General features: G+C 41.8%; 1 protein-coding gene across 1 annotated transcript in view; it reads left to right on the forward strand.

Annotated features, from left to right (window-relative positions):
• Positions 1 to 2,603: 2,603 nt before the first annotated feature.
• cacna1db (calcium channel, voltage-dependent, L type, alpha 1D subunit, b) overlaps positions 2,604 to 20,275 on the forward strand; it is a gene marked incomplete at its 3' end in the record, with an annotated part of 134,906 nt that continues 117,234 nt past the window's right edge. Inside the window, exons 1-3 of the mRNA XM_080443487.1 lie at positions 2,604 to 2,768; positions 4,512 to 4,998; positions 6,223 to 6,328. Coding sequence (XP_080299613.1) covers positions 2,741 to 2,768; positions 4,512 to 4,998; positions 6,223 to 6,328 — 621 coding nt within the window. The 5' untranslated portion in view covers positions 2,604 to 2,740. The remainder of the gene's footprint in view (positions 2,769 to 4,511; positions 4,999 to 6,222; positions 6,329 to 20,275) is intronic.

The following is a 20,275-nucleotide window of genomic DNA, read 5'->3' on the forward strand; positions in this document are numbered from 1 at the left end:
AATTTAGCAATTAAGAAAGGATCAGGACATGGGGACATGACATGCAATATCACTAAAACGTCTTGTGCACAATGGTGTCAGGGGACTCCCCATGCATAAACACTAGACAAACCCATTAATAAAATGGACCAAAAATAATAAAGAAAAGTAGCTTATAGCTTATAGGTTATTATTACATTGTAATTAGGCTACGCTGCGTTAAACTATAGCCTATACAACACTGCTATTAGTCTCTATATAGACTCTATAGAGCTCATATACAGGCAATGTTAGCCAGAAAATAACTATGTGGAATAATAAATTGTCCTAAAAAAACAGAACACTAAGTTCTGTAATGAACAGGGGATGAAGCCAGTGGAGTGAGTGGAGCTGCAGCTGCTTTGTAGCTGCCTGTCTGTCTGTGGGGAATATTATCAGAGCAAAGATTATAATTGGAGGATAACGGTACTGTGACACAGTTATCCTCCATACAGGTAATCCAATCACTGGGAGCCTAACCTTCCATCTTGGAAGCGCGACATTTCATTTCCTCTCGATCTGTCGCAATACGAGGCCAGCCAGGCCAGATACCAGGGCAGATACCAGGGCAGATACCAGGGCAGATACCAGGGCAGATACCAGGGCAGATAACAGGGCAGATACGGCACCATGAAGACCCAGGAGAGACAGAGAGCCAGGTGACACCATGCCGTTCATCATTAGGGGAAGACAGAGGAGTAAGTTGACTTGCTTAAGAAGTTAAACATGTATCCTACAGACATCGTGCTTCCCCTTGAATATGTTAGCCAGTTGATGGGGGAAATTATGGGCTTCCATATTTTAATTTATTTTTTGTGTGAAAATGGGCACCTTCGTCTCTTCAATAGGAATATTTGTCTACTTGGCTTCAATGGCTTGATGGCCTATACATACGTTATGACACAAAGAAGATAATAAATAGATCAGACATTTGAGACATAGGAATTAAAAGAGAGAGAGAGAGAGAGAGAGAGAGAGAGAGAGAGAGAGAGAGGGGAAAAATGCTATGGCCAAGAGTAAAAATATGTATACTAGTTCACCAGAATGAATAACTTTGTTTTTAAGATAATATGAGATATAGGAAAAGTGTGTAACATAGGAAAATTGAGATTTGATCATGCCAACTTTCTGACTATAGACCAATTATTTGTTTAACATTGAGACTGGACGCACAGGTGATTGTTTCACGCAATCAATTCCCAACCTGTTGTTTTGGGGTGCGCTGGTTTCAGCACAACCCAACCCCCTCTTGTGTGTTGGCTAGTGAGGCGCGTCCTAGTGAGACCTGACAGAATGGGTTTCATTGTGCGCATACTGGTTGTGCGCATACTGGCTCTTATCAGTGTGACGTCGCCTGTTAAGGGGTCTATAGGCCCAGACTTTGACAAAGTAATGCAATGTTATTTGAAATAATATTCATCATTGCCAGACGCGTGCGACAACAGTTTATAACCTATTCCATTGATCACTAGCCTACTATATTGACAGAGTGGGTTATTAGGGACATGACAAGGCTATTGGCATCAGGGGTCTCCGTCTCTCCCACTCTCACTAAACCGATTAACCGGCGATTACCACCAATTACCTATATTGTAGATGCATGAACCGCACCATCTGGAGCCAACCTTTCTTTCTTTGAATTCTCGTCCAATTCTAAGTATAGTTAGTATATTATATTAAATAGCCTACAATTTAAACTAAACTGGGCTATACAACACAATGAACTTAAATTATTATAGAAATGACCGAAACACTCACACATTATTATTATTATTTATTATTATTATTAGGCCTATTATTATTATCATCATTTTCATTATCATTATCATTATCATTATCATTATCATTATTATTATTATTATTATTATTATTATTATTATTATTATTATTATGTCAGGTTTTGTCCCACAGTGTGTGAGGATCAAGGTTTTGTCCCACAGTGTGTGAGGATAAAGTGAAAGTTTCCACCGTTTAAATTACCAGTGGTGTAAAGTAAGTACATTTACTTAAGTACTGTACTTAAGTAAAATTTTGGGGTATTTGTACTTTACTGGAGTATTTCCAATTTTCAGTACTTTTACTTCTAGGCCTACTCCACTACATCTCAGAGGCAAATATTGTACTTTTGCTCCACTACAATTATTTGAAAACATTACTAGTTACTTTGCAGATATAAATGATTATATAATAAAACACACATTAAACACTTTAGCCCTATTTTATATAGGCTACTTGAAAATAGCAGATCTACAAGCTCACAACTGTGAGCTTGTAGATCAGCTATTTTCAAACATTTTAGCACTTAAAGTATATTTTGATGGCAGTAAAGTACAAAATACCTCAAAATTACTCAAAGTACTCACTAAGTAAGAACAGTACTTGAGTAAATGTACTTAATTACTTTACTCCACTGGCTATATCACAGCCTATATCAGAATGATGACCATCATTGACAGACAGGCAGCGGGCACATCACATCAGTGGATCTTGTCAACGCGTCTGTGTGAATCGCCAGTCGCGAAAGGCACCCGGATGTGGCAAAAAATGTTCAGATCTTCTCTGAGGGATTGTGTGTGTGGACTGTGGAGAGAAAAAAACTATTTATAACAATTCAGAATAAACCGACGATTGGATTTACGCACGGACTGACGTCGAGGTATTTCGGTGTTTTTTTCGACGATGAGTTGGATTTAAAAAGGGATTTTTCAATGTGGATTGGAGGATGCAAGAAGCAGATGAACAGTGTGAAGGTAAATCCGCACTTGATGCGTGTGGGTAGAACGGTAACCGGAAGACTCGCCCCAAAACACGCTCACCCCCATTTATTTTCGCGGACCGTGCGGTTCTTCTTGTATTTGTATTACTGAGGATAAGGTTTGAAATAAGTTTAGGGTTAGGCATAGTTTTACTGAGGTTAAGTTTAGGAATAAGGTTAGGTCTTGGCACCGTTTTACTGAGGTTACGTTTAGGAATAAAATAGGTTTAGGCATATATGCCTAAACCTATTTTATTCCTAAACGTAACCGTATTCCTACACGGAACCTCAGCAAACTATATAGTTTGCTGAGGTTCCGTGTAGGAATACGGTTAGGTTTAGGCATAGTTACCGAGGTTACGTTTAGGAATAAGGTTAGGTTTAGGCATAGTTTACTGAGGATACGTTTATGAATAAGGTTAAGTTTAGGCATAGTTTACTGAGGTTACGTTTAGGAATACCAGGTGAATACCGCTGGATTTGCCCGGGGTGACTGTGTTTTAGGGCGAGCGTTTTGGTATTCGGTAGAACAGTTGGCTCCGCGGCGCTGCGCTCACAGAGGGAATTCAGCGAGGCACTAGTTTGGCTTATTTTGGTTCTATTTATGACCTGTGAGCAATTTTGAGGTATATATGTTTTACTTTACTGGAGTATATTTCCAAATTTCAGTACTTTGACCTCTACTCCACGACACCTCAAAGTCAAATGTTGTACTTTTACTCCACTACAATTATTTGAAAACTTTAGTTACTACATTTTGATAATTATATTACAAAACATACATTACCCACTTCAGCCCTAGCAGCTGTGATCAAACTGAACACAAATTAGTTGTGGGTTGAAATCAGAAACTGCAGCCTGTGGCTTTGTTGTTTGGATAAATTATGCTGGGATTTTTTGCCAAATATGTAAGTTATGGAGGTGGAGAATGATGTTGAATAAGTAGGCCTATGCTATTTAGCTGAGTTACACACACAGTTAAACTAACTTCAGACAGACAGATAAGGCGATGTGGCTTCTTATTATATAGCATCTAAAGTTGAACTATTTTGAATAACCTTTTAGACAAAATCCATTTACGAAAGCAGAGAGAAGGTAGATTCAACACAATTAAATCTCAATCTCTTTTAGACTCACTCACTCACTCACTCACTCACTCACTCATTCACTCACTTAAACAAACACTGTGCTTGCAGTGCGTGTGTGTGTGTGTGTGTGTGTGTGTGTGTGTGTGAGAGAGAGAGTGTGGGGGGGGGGGCTATGTAGGGGGGGGGGGGGCTATGTAGGGGGGGGGTGGGCCTATGTATGCCACATCACAGAATACCCACCCATCAATGTGCATTCGATATTGATATTGTACGGATATGGTAGAGAAAGTATCAAGGGCACTGTCCTTCAAACTCACTTGTTTGCATTGATTTCTCTCTCTCTCTCTCTCTCTCTCTCTCTCTCTCTCTCTCTCTCTCTCTCTCTCTCTCTCTGTCCCAAGCTCTCAATCACTGCCTCCTTTTAAGCCCCCCCAACCCCTCTCATCAGTACAGTTCAGTTCATTCCAAACCAGTCTTCTTCTTTACCATTTCTTAATTCTTACTTCACTTGTCTCTCTGTTCCCCTCCGTTCCTTTTTTGTCTCTTGTCTGTCTGTTACACGTCTCTTACACACACACACACAGATCAAAAGCTTTTGTCCAAAATGTTTATATCACTTGATAAACACAGTCCCCTCTCTTACTCTTCAGGGGCGCAGTATGCCAGCAACACCAGAGCCTCTCCCTCTGGTAACCCTTTGCCGCTCTGGTCAGAAAGCTCCTACCACCAACGCCAACCACTCCACCTACCAGAAGCCTCCACGCAGGCCCCTGCCAGCACAGGCAAGCCTGTGGGCTTATATCACGGGCTCCTTGGCACCAACAACACCGTCCACAGTCATGACGGCGGCGTTGGAGGGTCGGGTGTCAGCCCGGTTCTCGCCTGGCACGCCGCCATCACTGCCGCACGCCAAGCCCAGGGCGAGACTGCTGCCCCTGGCCCCGGTGTAAGCTCACAGCCTCCTGTGGGCGGTGGTGGTACTGTGCCCGTGGGTTCCCTGTCACAGAGGAAGAGGCAGCAATATGCCAAGAGCAAAAAACAGGGAAGCTCTACCAACAGCAGGCCACCCAGAGCTCTGTTCTGCCTCACCCTCAACAACCCCATACGCAGGGCCTGCATCAGCCTTGTGGAGTGGAAGTATCCTTTCAGGGTCGGTTGCGTGGGTGGGGGGGAACAGATGAGTGAGTGATGGTTGGATGGACAGAAGGCTAAATGATGGAAGGATTGATAAAGGGATGTTGGATGGGCAAATTCAACGAGTCAATGAATGATTTAAGTTGATAAGTCAATCAATTAATAAAGTTTAATGTAACTGGTGAAGTGAATATCCACTGGGCTGGTATAATGGGGGGGGGGGGAAGAAAGGAGTACTGGATGGATGGAAGAATGGATGGATGAGGATGACATTGTCTGAGTTCTCTATACATTTTTTTCAATGAAGATTAGAGATTAGCTCGTATCATGTCTAGTTTGTATTATAAATCAACCCTACACAGTTGTGATACATGCTAAGCTACACTGGTGTTGGATAAAGAAGTAAGGATGGTTAAGCCTCACCTACTCTACGTAGTGTCTCTGACCAGCTCTGTTGTCTGGTAGCATCATCCTGACTCATCATCCGCTCTATTCAGTTTAGTTTGGTTTATATACAAACAAAGTGCTCAAAATTAATGCTGATTGAACAAATGAAACAACTGGGGTGGTAATCTGTTACGTCCATGGATGAGTCTGTTGGAACCATGGCAACTTGCATCAAAATAGAAATGTCAAAATAGATCCGCCATCAGTGAAGTTGCCCTGATCTTCACATAACCCTTTCTCACCTGGTGTGTACACATGTTGTTTGTGGACTACAGCTTGGCATTCAACACAATAGTTCTTGTCAAACTCGACACGAAAGATATCTAGGCCTGCATCCAGCCTTGTGCAGCTGGATACCTGACTTCCTGTCTGCTCACCAGATGGTGAGAATGGTCAGAATTACATCAGACCCCCTGATCCATGGGAGCCCCTAAGATTGAAGGGGAAGATTGAAGATGACCTGTAGTCATCACCATATTTACTAAGTTTGCTGGGAATTCTTCTTGCATAGATAGCCTACAGATTAATCAGGTACTTTGACATCCATATAGGTTAGGAATGTTGTGCAAAATAAATGTCTCACTGTGGTGTGATGCTGCTGTGACAGTAGATATCATTGATATAGTCATTATGAGCCGATGTCTGTGAACTGGCAGGTTCCCGGTTTGATCCACGACTGCCGATGTGAATGGGAAAATGTAATGCACATTGTAAAGTGCTTCGGATAAAGGTGCTAAAGAAATGCAAACAATTTACCTTAACTGTTCATTTCCTCTCCAGACCATTTGATATCTTTATACTGCTGTCAATATTCGCCAACTGTGTGGCCTTAGCTATCTACATCCCTTTCCCAGGGGATGACTCCAACTTGACAAACCAGGAGCTGGTAAGTACTACTGGAATCTATTTTGTATGGGATCTATGGGGATAATATACAAGTATATTATGCAGGGTCACCCAGGGATTTACTGGTGGAGGTTGTGAAAAATACTGGCCTCTGCTGTACTGTGTTGGTTTACTTGTCACAGGATTCATTATGCTCATCATAAGATTCAAGATATTAAGAGATTTGCAGGGATATGCTGTTATACACTGGGATTTACTGGTGGAATTACTGGAATATGCTGATCTCTCTGATCTGCATCATGTAATATAATGGCTCATTTACTTATAGGATTGGGATATACATCTGTTGGTGTGGAGATATACAGAGATGAATAGGGGATTTTACTACATTGTTTGTGCTGCATTCTCTTACAGGATTAATAGTTATCACTAGTGTTAGCCTGGATATCGTGGATTATTACTGAATTGCTCTGTTCATTCTCATGGCTAAAATTGTCTATCACTCACTTTACTGTTTGTTGTAGTTGAGAGTAACTGATAAACTGATGAAATAATTGATAATTGCGATTTAGTGACTCTTTGTGGCTGTAATAATAATAATAGCTTGAATTTATATAGCGCCTTTCATGAACCCCAAGCTTTACACCCAAAACAAAAACACAGAACAACCAAGAAACAAACAACCAAACAAAACAAAACAACAAACAAGTAGCCATAAAAGAGTCCAGAGTTGGAGCATGGCGAATCTCCATTGGGAGAGAGTTCCACAGGATGGGGCCTGCCACACTGAAGGCTCTGCCCCCAATGGTTCGCTTGTTAGTTTGGGGGGTAGAGAGGAGGTCCAAGTCTGTGGACTGCAGGTGCCGTGAAAGATTATGTTTATGGAGGAGGCCTGAGAGGTACTGTGTGTTGACTTCTGACCATCATATGTGATTTTGTCACTTGACTGCCGCCATTATTCCTCCCAAATGGCACACTGAGCAGAGATATATCGGTCTGGCTGATATATCAACCATTTCACTAGCAAGAGCTTTATTGAAGAGAACCGATGAAACGAATAGAAAGGGCGAGGGACTTTGGGCTGAGCCGAGTCGTTGGCGGCAAGTCGTTGACGGCGAGTCGGCGATGCAGAGTATCAGAAACTGAGTCTCTGATGCAGAATTTCCGGAGTTGGGGAGCTTCAAAGGGGGCCCGCCGTAGCTCCCAGGCATGGCGGACCCCCCCAGGGCCCTACGGAAGGAAAGAGTAGAGAGAAGAAATAGGGAAAGTAGCGGGGTGGGTGGCAGGGTTGCAGAATGCGAGAACGATTGTGGGGGAGAGGGTTAGGTGAGCTTTTTTAGGTAAGCCGATGCGACTTGATTGGAGGTGGCTTGATTGTGTGTCCTGAACTTATTGTGTGCTAGGAGCTCCATTATTTAAACATTTCTGCAGCTGATGTGTCCCGATTTGTAACCACTTTCACTTGCCATCCCTATTTTGGGCATGTCATTTTAGGAGAACATTACAATTTATTTTCCTAAAATAGCTGAGCTAGTAGTTAAGCTATTTTTGAAAGATTTTTAATAGGGCTTAAGTGGTTAAATAAAAGGTTATTTGTGTTTATATGGGAACAATGGATAGTAAAAATAAATGGTGGTGAGGGGGATTACAGCAATATTTCAGGAGAGTAAAGATTTTGATTTCTTCAAGAAACGTAACGGAAGAAAATATAATAGGTCGCAAGAGAGAAGCTTCCAGGTTTAGATATGTACTACAACACATCTCTCAAGAATATTGTCTTGTATTAAAAAGTTAATATAAGATTACACATTTTGCACTTTTTGACAAAATATTGGTCAAAACTTTGGTAATCTGTGATCTAGGACTCTCCAAAATTGGCATCGGACCCAGAAATCTGGCACCGTTCGTGGTCTAAAAACAGACTTCGCTGCTGTTGGAAAGCTGCAATATGTCATCAATAGGATTACCAACACCGTCTAGACACAACAACACCTTTCCTCAATCAGGATTGGCTGGATGCGTGTGTGTTGCGTCAGGGGGCGTTCCTGACAATATTTGGGGATGTGTCAGGTTTCGGAATTCTGTTGACAGACACACACAAACACATGCCTTAATACACACACACATCCACAGTATGTACAGTATGGTGTCTCCAGTGGAGGTCATCCCTCTGTGTGTCATCAGAGCATTCTTTAAAGAGAATAGTGATGAGGTGAGGAGAGACAAAGGCATGTAGTAGGGAACACTGCTTTGTTTTGGTGCTAATACGTATACCTGTTTGCAACCAGATACATGAACAACTCTTCATGTTGCACAACTAGACTGTAGGATATCAGACAGTAATCCAGATCAATAAATGGCAGTGGAGATACAGTATGTAAGAACATGTAAAGAAGCCTTCATTATATGTTTAAAACAATCCCAGATTTCCTAGCCTTTAACTCAATACAAATATATGCATCAGATTTGATGAAAAGAAGCTATTAATCCATTTAGACCTGGAACACCTATACGTTGTTATACCTCTCAAGCCGGGAACATCTCTGTGTCATTTTAGTTGCAGCTATATATTGTATATAGCAACATTAATAAAATAAAATAAAAACAAGAATACAAATTTGAAGTTTTTCAGAAAAAGGCATTTTTAGAATCGCACTCAGGTCTACAATAGGCAAGTAGCCGGCCTTGTTTTTTCATAGAATTTGCAAGGTTGCATAAGTGCTGTTCCCTGCACGACTATAGGCTTGTTTAAGAGCATTATGTTGAAACTCTTCATGTATCAGATCACACTGACCTTCTGCAATATGTGGACCAGTGTCCCAGTGCTTACTGATTACAACACTGTTGCAGATACAAGGTTTAAAGGTTTCTTTAATCATACTTTATGTACCGGTGGCCATCGTGCCATCACTTGTCCTGCTATAGGTGGTGTTGTTATGATTAATGACAACAAACTTTGTTAAATTGAAACATTTTGTTTCTAATTGCACTTTTTGAGCTCTGGGTCAAACATTAAATTGAAAAATACTCTTTAAAAAAAAAGAACCCCCCCCACCCACCCCCTGCCTATAATGTCTTGCCCTAAACTGGGACACCAGGGTTAAAGTGGTTGCGGTATATCTGCCAGCTAGAGTTTGCCACTCCACTCATCGCCACTCCACTCATCACTCAATTGAATTGTATCTGTTTGTTGTACTGTGACACAAGATTGTGTGTGTGTGTGTGTGTGTGTGTGTGTGTGTGTGTGTGTGTGTGTGTGTGTGTGTGTGTGTGTGTGTGTGTGTGTGTGTGTGTGTGTGTGTGGGTGGGTGGGTGGGTGGGTGGGGGTGTGTGTGTGTGTGTGTGTGTGTGTGTGTGTGTGTGTGTGTGTGTGTGTGTGTGTGTGTTGTGTGTGTGTGTGTGTGTGTGTGTGTGTGTGTGTGTGTGTGTGTGTGTGTGTGTGTGTGTGTGTGTGTGTGTGTGTACACATACACATACACGCGCGTGTGTTGGATGTTAGACCAAATGACAATGGGACAGATGTTGGGCTAAAATGAACCCTGTTTAGTAAATGATGGCTTCCATTTCCATAACCACTTAAACCCTATACACTTAGTTGTAGCTCACAGCGTGTCACATTGCGACACTGTGAGCTTGTAGATCTACTATGTTTGCCAAACGTTCACCTATTGTTGCTGGATGTTTGCCTGTTATTGCTGAATGTTCACCTATTATGACATGTCCAGAATAAGGACACTAGGGTTCATGTGGTTAATGGACAAGATCCCTGTATGCCAGCGGCAGAGATCAAACAGGAGAAACCAGACGTGAAACAATGATGGTTCTGGTGATACTGTGTGTGTGTGTGTGTGTGTGTGTGTGTGTGTGTGTGTGTGTGTGTGTGTGTGTGTGTGTGTGTGTGTGTGTGTGTGTGTGTGTGTGTGTGTGTGCGCGCGCCTTCCTTTCAGCCTATGTTAGTGTCTTGTATTGTTTGTGTCTGCATATTTGTGTAAACCTGAGCATATGGGTTTTTCTTCATGCACACACTGGAGATAGGCCATATATCGATATAATATCCATATTGTGATGAAACTAGGTTTTGGTTATGGTAATATACTGTAGCTTGTAAGAGCAATGTCATATTCCTCATGTATGTGAACATACCTGACCAATAAACAAATTCTGAGTAAATGTATTAGAGTGATAGAACGTTCTGAACATATTGGAGTCTAGTTAGACTGTTCCTCACCACATCCACATTACTAATGATCTTTTCTCAAAATGTTCTTCTGAAAGTACCAACAGCCATCCTCAATATATCACATTACTGATTTATTTTGAGGTATGGTATTAAGTAAAAAATATTAGCACACATGTTTGTGTTTCTCTTTGTTTCTGTGGCCGTGCGTGCATGTTCAGTTCACTTAACCTAAATTCATCTGGCTTCAGCTTTGTGTGAGAAGTGCAGTGGAAATGTTCTTTTGGTGGAAGTTTAATCCTATGAGTGTATGCTTTTAGCCATGTCCCCACCTGACCTCAGCACACACTGTGAGCCCCTTGGATTTCTCTCTCTGAAGACTGACTGATGAGAGAGGGAGACTAATGCTTGATTTATACTTGGTTGTGCGTGCGACGTATCACACACCTAATATAGCAGATCTACAAGCTCACAATGCGTGACGCTACAAGCTTGTACATTGGCTATTTTAGGTGAGCGACACCAGAGAGCAAGTATAACTGTGTGTGTGTGTGTGTGTGTGTGTGTGTGTGTGTGTGTGTGTGTGTGTGTGTGTGTGTGTGTGTGTGTGTGTGTGTGTGTGTGTGTGTGTGTGTGTGTGTGTGCGCGCACATGTGTGCGTTTGTGTGTAGGCTGCAGAAACGTGTATGTTCTGTGATCTCACAGAGCCTGGAGAGTTCAACTCTGATGTGTTGTAGTACATACAGTATCTAAACCTTGGAGCTTCTCTCTCACAAACTATTATACTTTCCTATTTTACGTTTCTTGAAGAAATCAAGATCTTCACTCTCCTGAAATACTGCTGTGCCCTCCTCACCCCATTTTTTTTTTTACTATTCATTGTTCCCATGAAATATTTGAATATTTTCAGTTAGTTACATTTTTATAGAAAGACATATCCACTACATTGCCCCCTTTCAATGAAGAGCCATTCTGACAATTTAACTTGAAGTACAGTAGAGCTAGCCTGGTAAACCATCCCGGCCGCGGAATTCACACTTCATTTTCATTTTCAAGACACATGGAAATGTGAATTCTGCGACCGGGATGGTTTACCAGGCTACAGTAGAGCTGCTTTGGAAACAATTGAAGCATCTTACTGTGGTTTCCACACGGAATCAACCTAAATGTATTATTATTATTATTTAATAATTACATATTTTTTTTGTTCAGTTCTCTGCTTGATATGGGCTCCTTCAGCTAATTAGTGAGCTTGCATCTGAGTAGCCTCATTGTAATCTAGTCAGTTATGCTGTTCACAATGCTTGCATGCTGACTGTTGGGATAAGTGGGTCAAGACTCTTCTCCAAGAGCTCTTGACTTTACTTCCAAGACAAATTAAGCTTTATGGTCAATGGAGTTTTAAATGACTTGGTGGGATTTTAGGATTATTCAGCATTAGTCATCAGAGGCTGGCATGGAATGGCGCCACACACACACACACACACACACACACACACACACACACACACACACACACACACACACACACACACACACACACACACACACACACACACACACACACACACACACACACACACACACACACACACACACACACACACACACACGGCTTGGCTTGGCTTGCTATGTTGCCAGTGACCCTGTTTGTCAGCGGAGTGCATTTAGCCTAAAGGGAAAACAAACTACCCAGTTTGTATTGGCTTTATTTTGTGTCTATAGACGTCAATCGACTGGGCCGTACTGGTCCACATACTGCAGACATGTTCAATGCAACAGTGTTGTAATCAGTAAGCACTGGGACACTGGTCCACATATTGCAGAAGGTCAGTGTGATCTGATACATGAAGAGTTTCAACATAATGCTTCTAAACCAGCCTATAGTCATGCAGGGAACAGCACTTATGCAGTACAAATATGAAATAAAATGTGAAAACATGTAGGCATATGGAAGCAGTGTGCATGTACAGAATGTTTGTATATTATGATTTACTTCTGCAGTTTGAATGGATTTGTATTGTAGATTTGTGTGTGTGTGCGCATGAGGGTGCATGCGTGTCTTAAGGACAAGGATTTGTTGCGTGTGCATTGTATTATCCTTTTTCTTTCTGCATATGTAAATGTATTCAGTTCACGGTGGTCTATTTTACATATCGTAACGTCTGGGAGAAACCTTGTATCTCCATATGTTTTTTTCATAAGTTAATAACCTATTTTATACTTTGTCATATGACAGTGTCATGCGGAAAGAGATCAGCTATTTTCACTATCTTTGAAAATATTAGAAAAATGTATATCTGTGGGTGTGGGTTTTATAGATACTATGGTGATGCCCATTGGGAACGCATGCCCCTCGGTTATGAAATACCCGTTGTCAGAGTACTTAGTACAGATGTGCTTGTTGTGTGTATCCCAGTTGTCCCTCCCTAGACCAACACAGCGGAAGTCGGCTGCGACGGGGACCACAGTACACGTGTGTGCATGTGTATCAGTGTGTGTGGGTGTGTGTGCTGGGCAGGTTGAGGGATTAAGCTAGGCAGCAGATTAGTTGTCAGTTAATGAAGGGGACGTTGTACAGAGAGAGGGAGAGATGAGTGGAGGGATGTAGGCTGTGAGCTTACAAGTAGGAGGAGCTTCTGAGGAGCACACTGTCATGTGATTCTCTACTGTTTTCTCCCTCACTTCACTTTCTTCCCTTCATATCAAGCTGTGTGTCTGTGTTACTGATCTATGCTTGGGCATGCAACTCCATTGGACGATGATGTCACATGCTGAAAATAGCCAATCTAAAAGCTCACAACGCGATGCAATGCGAAACATTGTGAGCTTGAAGACCAGATATTTTCGGCATGCAATATCATAATATAATATCATATTAATCAAACATTATGTATGTCAGTCTGTTCTGCTGTCTGTCTATACCCTACCAAATTACGGTATCAGCATAACGCGTTGTTATTCATTATTATTGTTATTAATGTATACTTAATGCAACAAAGTATATCTTCTTCACGTCGTCCTCAGACAAGCCCTCAAACAGCGTCTCCGTTCATCCCGGTTCTCAATACATCTGGCCAGCTCGTTTGTACTTTCCGCACCAGCCTCTTTCTTTAGCACGTCCACGTAGGTAGGTGTGGGACGTCCTACTGAACGACGCCCGTGTGTTGGTGACCACAGTACAAGCTTTCTGGAAGGGAGTTCTCAGTGTCGATGGCAATGACCGGCTAGTCTCATCCTCCTGACTGCTATCTTCTCTGACACACGAGGTAGCTCCCCGTACAGACGCAGAGCTACAGTCGCAGAAAAGGAACTGATCTGGATGTGTCGGGGGAGGTTGGATTTCCACACACTGGTCATGCCGTTAAAGCCGACTTCACCCATTTTCAACCTATCTTCATATAATTGGTCCTCACTAATGCTCATGACAAAATGGTGACATTTTTCTCTACTCAGTCTATGTCTCATAGGAAGGCTGTGGACACTTCAGAAACCAGCCTACCAGTGACATCATCGTTAGGCACAACGCGAGAACAATGGCTTCCATTATAGCATGCCAACTTTCCAGGAATAGAAAGCCTGCAGTTTCTATTAGCTTGGATTCCCCATTGACGATGTCACTGGTAGGCAGGTTTCTGAACTGTCACAGTTAGTAGACAGAAATGGTACCATATTATATTGAGCATTAGTGAGGAACAATATGAAGATAGGTTGTAATCAGTCGTCCTTTAGGAGCTCTCCATGCGAGCGCCTTCCTCACTTAAAGGTCCTTCTCTGTGGGGTTGACCCATGCGCCCAGGTATTTAAAGTCACTGACCTCCTTTAGAGCAGTGCCTTCTATTGTCGTTAGGGGCATTGAAAGGGGAGATGTCCAAGTGCATGCATGGCCGTAATAATCACTGTAGCCTCTGTCTAATTATGTGACTGTCTCATGTTCAAAACATGTTAGACTGTCTCATGTTCAAAACATGAGACAGTCTAACATCTGTTATCTTGACAAACCAACAAATATTCACATTCTCAGTTGCCTAAAGCATCTCCCCCTTTCGATCTACAGTATCTCAATGCAACAAGTGGACAAATGCTGCCCAAAATATCTTATCTCCAATCAAAAAAACGGTCGCTGCGTGACGCATTGTATTTTTGTAGATCAGATATGTTTGCGCAGCATGAGTGAAAGTGAAAGTAAGAGGGAGGAAGAGAACGCACACATTTGTTTCTAAGCTACGGGAAAACTAGAAACCTTTATTTTATTTCATTGGATTAATAAGCCTTTGAAATGCCACCTAAATTGTGAGTGGAACATGAGTCTTTCAGATCGGATGGATTGGGTGAGTAACCTTGCGTCACCAGGCTTTCCACGGAGGAAAGCCTGGTACCCGTCCCACTGCCGCCCGACGACTTGCAAAATATTGGGCACACGATTGTGGCCTTATGACTTCATCACCGCATAAGAGCGGTGATGAAGTCATAAGGCATAAGTCATAAGGCTCTCTAGTTAAGAGCTCCTGTGCCTGTTTTACTTGATTGATTAGCAGGCAGATGTCATCATCATTGTCCAGGTCTGTCAGGGTTTCCACAGTGTCTCGTAGACCTTCTGGGAGTAATAGTGAAGCAGAGTTCTTGCTCCCGTCCTATCGGTCTGTCTGTTTTTACCTGTCTGCTTGTCTTTGTCTAGCTGTCTACCTATTCTTTCCTTCTCTAGTCTTCATACAAATTCAACCTTTTTCCCTTTCTTCACACTCTCTCCTTTACGCCTCTATTCACTCCCTCAGTCCCTTCACCACGTCCACCATGTCCTTTCTCCTCCTAGTAGGGGGTACTAAGTGAAAAATCGTTACGCGGCGGATAAAAGCATGAAATTTGATACAGATGTCCCTTGGGTCATCCTAAAACATCCTAGAAGGGGTGCCCAAAAAAATCTTAAACAGGAAGTGAGTTATGGACAAAATCCAAAATGGCCACCTAAACTGTTGACCGTTGACTCAAAAGACACCAAAATAATCTCCAAAAAGCATAAAATGTGGCACACATGTCCCTTGGGTCATCCTAAGACATCCTAGAAGGGGTGCCCAAAAAATTCTGCAACAGGAAGTGAGTTATTGACCAAATTGAAAATGGCCGCCTAGTGTTGTCGATTGACTCAAAAGACAACTAAAGAATCTCCAAAAAGTATAAAATGTGTCACACATGTCCCTTGGGTCATCCTAAGACATCCTAGAAGGGGTGCCCAAAAAGGTCTTCAACAGGAAGTGAGTTATTGACTAAATTGAAAATGGCCGCCTACAGTGCTGGCGATTGACTCAAAAAGCCTACAGAATCTCCAAAAAGCATACAATTTGGCACATATGTCCCTTGGGTCATCCTAACACATCCTAGAAGGGGTGCCCAAAATAATCTGAAACAGGAAGTGAGTTATTGACTAAATTGAAAATGGCCGCCTACAGTGTTGAAAGATGATGCAAGATACCTAAAGAATCTCATAAAAGCATGAAATGTGGTACAAATGTCCCTTGGGTGATCTGAACGCACCCTACAAGGGGTGCCCAAAAAGATTTTAAACAGGAAGTGACCGCCTAAAGCAGTTGACACAAAAGAAAACATAAAGGGACGTCATAAAAGTGTATAATTTGGTACGTACATTGAGTGCTTCTTAATATATCCTAGAAGAGGTTATTTATTTGCTTGTTTATTAAACTTTTTAGGAAGGGACCATGTTGAAGAAATTCTAAATGGCTGTTTAAACAGTTGACCATGGCAGTCTGCATATTATGCAGACTCAATACGACAGGTTATGCAGTGCATAACCTGCCGTATTTTGTAGTCTACCTTCTGTTTTCATTTCTACATCACTTATTCATTTTACTTTCTGCATTATTTTTTTATTGTACTCTTTGAATCTTCTTTATTTATCTAACTCTCTGCATATTCTTATTTATTTTACTCTGCATCTTATCTTACTCTGCATATTCTTATTTTACTCTCTGCATCTTATTTATTTTGCACTCTACATCTTCTTGCTTGTTTTACACTCTATCTTCTCATGTATTTTCTTCTTGATCATTACTGTTTTTTTGTGATTAGTGTTTAGTAACTAGTACATGTATTCATGTGTGCCATTTCGCAATTACCAGCACATTGGCATAATGCTCTGCAAGGTAACCCAGCATCCCGGCATCTACACTTTCTCGAACAGAAGGGCTCAGCTTTGCAGCCACACTTGAGTTCTCTCCAAACTTAAGCAGCCTCTGGCAAGAGTGTCCATAAAGGTGTCCACGAATCAGCGACTTTAATCCATCCATATTTGTCAGGAGATGGTAGAGATTGCATAGCTTTCAGGCTTCTGGACCAAATGCCAGATTGGCTGCTCGATTTGAATATTGTAGCAGTGCAGCCCGTGTGGGAGGAGTGTTTTCCATTGAGAGACTATTAAAAAAAATGTTGGCACCCCTTAGGATGCATTCAGATCACCCAAGGGACATTTGTACCAAATTTCATGCTTTTATATGAGATTATTTTTTATGAGTGTCTTTTGCATCGTCTGTCAACACTGTACACGGCCATTTTCAATTTAGTCAATAACTCACTTCCTGTTTCAGATAATTTCAGGCACCCCTTCTAGGATGTCTTATGATGACCCAAGGGACATGTATGCCAAATTGTATGCTTTTATGAGATTCTTTAGTTGTCTTTTGAGTCAATCGACAACACTGTAGACGGTCATTTTCAATTTTGTCAATGACTCACTTCCTGTTTAAGATTTTTCTGGGCACCCCTTCTGGGATGTCTTGGGATGACCCAAGGGACATGTATGCCAAATTGTATGCTTTTATGAGATTCTTTAGTTGTCTTTTGAGTCAATGGATAACACTGTAGGCGGCCATTTTCAATTTTGTCAATAACTCAGTTCCTGCTTAAGATTTTTTTGGGCACCTCTTCTAGGATGTCTTAGGATGACCAAAAGGACATGTGTGCCAAATTGTATGCTTTTATGAGATTCTTTAGTTGTCTTTTGAGTCAATCGACAACACTAGGCGGCCATTTTCAATTTAGTCCATAACTCACTTCCTGTTTCAGATTCCTTTGGGCACCCCTTCTAGGATGTCTTAGGATGACCCAAGGGACATATGTGCCAAATTTTATGCTTTTTGGAGATTATTTCGGTATCTTTTGAGTCAACGGTCAACAGTTTAGGTGGCCATTTTGAATTTTGTCCATAACTCACTTCCTGTTTGAGATTTTTTTGGGCACCCCTTCTAGGATGTTTTAGGATGACCCAAGGGACATCTGTATCAAATTTCATGCTTTTATCCGCCGCGTAACGATTTGGCCATTTTTTGTGCTTAGTACCCCCTACTATCCCTCTTCAGGGTCAGGAGATCTCTCTCCACCACTCTCCCCTGTTTCTCTTCACTACACCTTGTTACCCATACTCTCTCGCATTCCTCCACCCCTCTCCTCATCATTCATCCCCTTCCCTACCTCTCTCTCTCTCTCCCTTTCTCTCTCATTGAATTCGCTACCACGTCAAAGTGTTGCGGTGTGGCTTTCTGCATGTCTAATAAACGTAAAAATCCAGAGTTCAAGTTTTACCTTTGACCAAATCAAGAGACGTAAGCGAGAGAACACGGTGGCTGCAGGATGAATTCAAAACATATTTTTATTTTTATTCTGCATCACCCAGGGCTAGAACTCTTTTGAATAAAAATGTAAAAACAGGAATGTTAGTAATTAAAGTAGATATGGGTAGTGGAGACAAATTAAAGTTTTTCCGACAGTTCCACACTTGGGCCAAAAAGGTCTGGACACGTCTCTTACCAGGCGATTCAACCAGAAGCTGTAGATCCAAATATTTGCCAAATCGGGCAAGAAGTGTGGAAGGTGACAGCTGGGTTGGTTGTGCTCATAGTCATGTGCTCGACATGTGGCAAACCATGCGGGTCACGCATTGGCCTGTACAGTCACATGCAATGGCACAAACGCAACCCCCCTCAATAAACCATTCTTGGTGCAACGTCATCATCGAAATCGATGGACAGCCATAAGCAAGTAAGCTTGTGTCCTTGTATAGAACCCAACTGTATGTTTTCTTCTAGGGTACCCATACTAACTGAGTGTGTAGAGACACAGATACAATGAGTCGGTGATGAAACAGTCACTAATCTATGGATGACGCAGGGTCAGGAGATCATACTTAAAACCATGGTAACAAGACACACAATGCCATGATGAAATCCACAGGTACATGTTGTTTGCCTGGCTTTCTGTCGCCCTTTCTGCTGTCTCTATGAAGAAAAATATACCAAGACTAGACAGCCCCGCCTGGCAAGATATAGTGTTGATATAAGTTGCCACTCGATTGAGTCCCTGGAAAAGTGAATGCATTTTCCTCTCTCCTTCTGTCAAGTCCTTTGTCTCTTCTTCCCCTGCCTTTCCCTGTTCTTAACAGCCCCTTCTCACGACAGCTGCGAGCTGTTGCCCTAATGACTGCCTTGGTTATTTAATTGACTACCGTTGTTGTTGGCTCTGGGCCGGTTCTTAAATTTGTGCCATGCTTTCCGTGAGTTTCCATGTGATCCCCTCTGTCCTGTATTTCGCCCTGTGAGGTGTTCCCCCTTGTTTGTTATTAATTGTGGGCTCGCTGTAGCAGCACACTATAGTTCTCCTTACTATTCATAGACTATATTCTCCTCAAAACTTTGGCACCCTACTCCATTCAAACTGTAAAAAATAATCCAGCGTACTGTGGACACGTATGCTTGTACTTTTCACTTTAAAATGTTTTTTAAATATTTAGCTTTTAAAACTTAAGTGATACAACTTTTGCACCTCCCTATTCCTTCATACTTTCACCTAGAAACTCGATTCACAATTAAACAATTCCACCCTACTGTGGACATGCATGCTTGAGACTTTGAAATAATTTGTTTTTTAAAATATTTTACTTTAAGCACCCAATGCATTTCCAATGTTTTTTTTCCCAATTTGTCTCCTTTCTTAGATTAAAACTAAAACAAAGCTAGTCTGTTGGTTTTAATATAAGTTTTAATACAAATTGGTGGGAACATGCAGTAGTTGTGGTTGGTGCCGTTTCCTCCCACCTCTTGCGGTTGGCTTATTAATATTGCAGTATTGCAATAACGTGGTTATTGCAACAGCCCTAACCACGAGCTAGAAAGTGGCGCTTGGGGCACTTGCCCAAGTGGCCGTATTTGACGAGTTGGGTGTGAGAATATGTTTCAAATTAAAACATTTTGAGATTACGGTGTAATCAGTAATGTACACTCATTCTCACAGACTCATACACCGAGATGAGAGAGAGATGGAGAGAGTGAGCTAAACGGAGTGAGAGAGAGAGAGAGAAAGAACACAGATGGAGAGACAGAGACATGATTGAACTGACAGACAGATGGATGGAGAGCAAGTGTAGAATGGACAAGTAAGAAGAGAGAAACAGAATAGAGGGAGTGACACACACGGCACACAATATTCCAACTACACAGTATTTATTTTACTTATTGTTAATTTGCCAATTTGTAACTATGAGTGTACAATCATAAACAAATCAACCCTTACGTTCCATTTGTACACTCTCGGAGTTAAATGAGCTCTCAGGTTTTACATTTTAAGTTAGGTGTCTTGTGTAAATGTTATACAGCATCCGCAGTTTTTCCATCTTTAGTCTGTGGACTTTGTGTGTGTGTGTGTGTGTGTGTGTGTGTGTGTGTGTGTGTAGGATGGCGTGAGGAAGCATGTGGGTGTCTTGCAGTATGTGAGGTCATGCGCTTTCATTAAGAGCCTGGCTCACAG

Source organism: Gymnoscopelus braueri (assembly GCF_963280865.1).
Source record: "Gymnoscopelus braueri genome assembly, chromosome: 12".
Classification (NCBI taxonomy): domain Eukaryota; kingdom Metazoa; phylum Chordata; class Actinopteri; order Myctophiformes; family Myctophidae; genus Gymnoscopelus; species Gymnoscopelus braueri.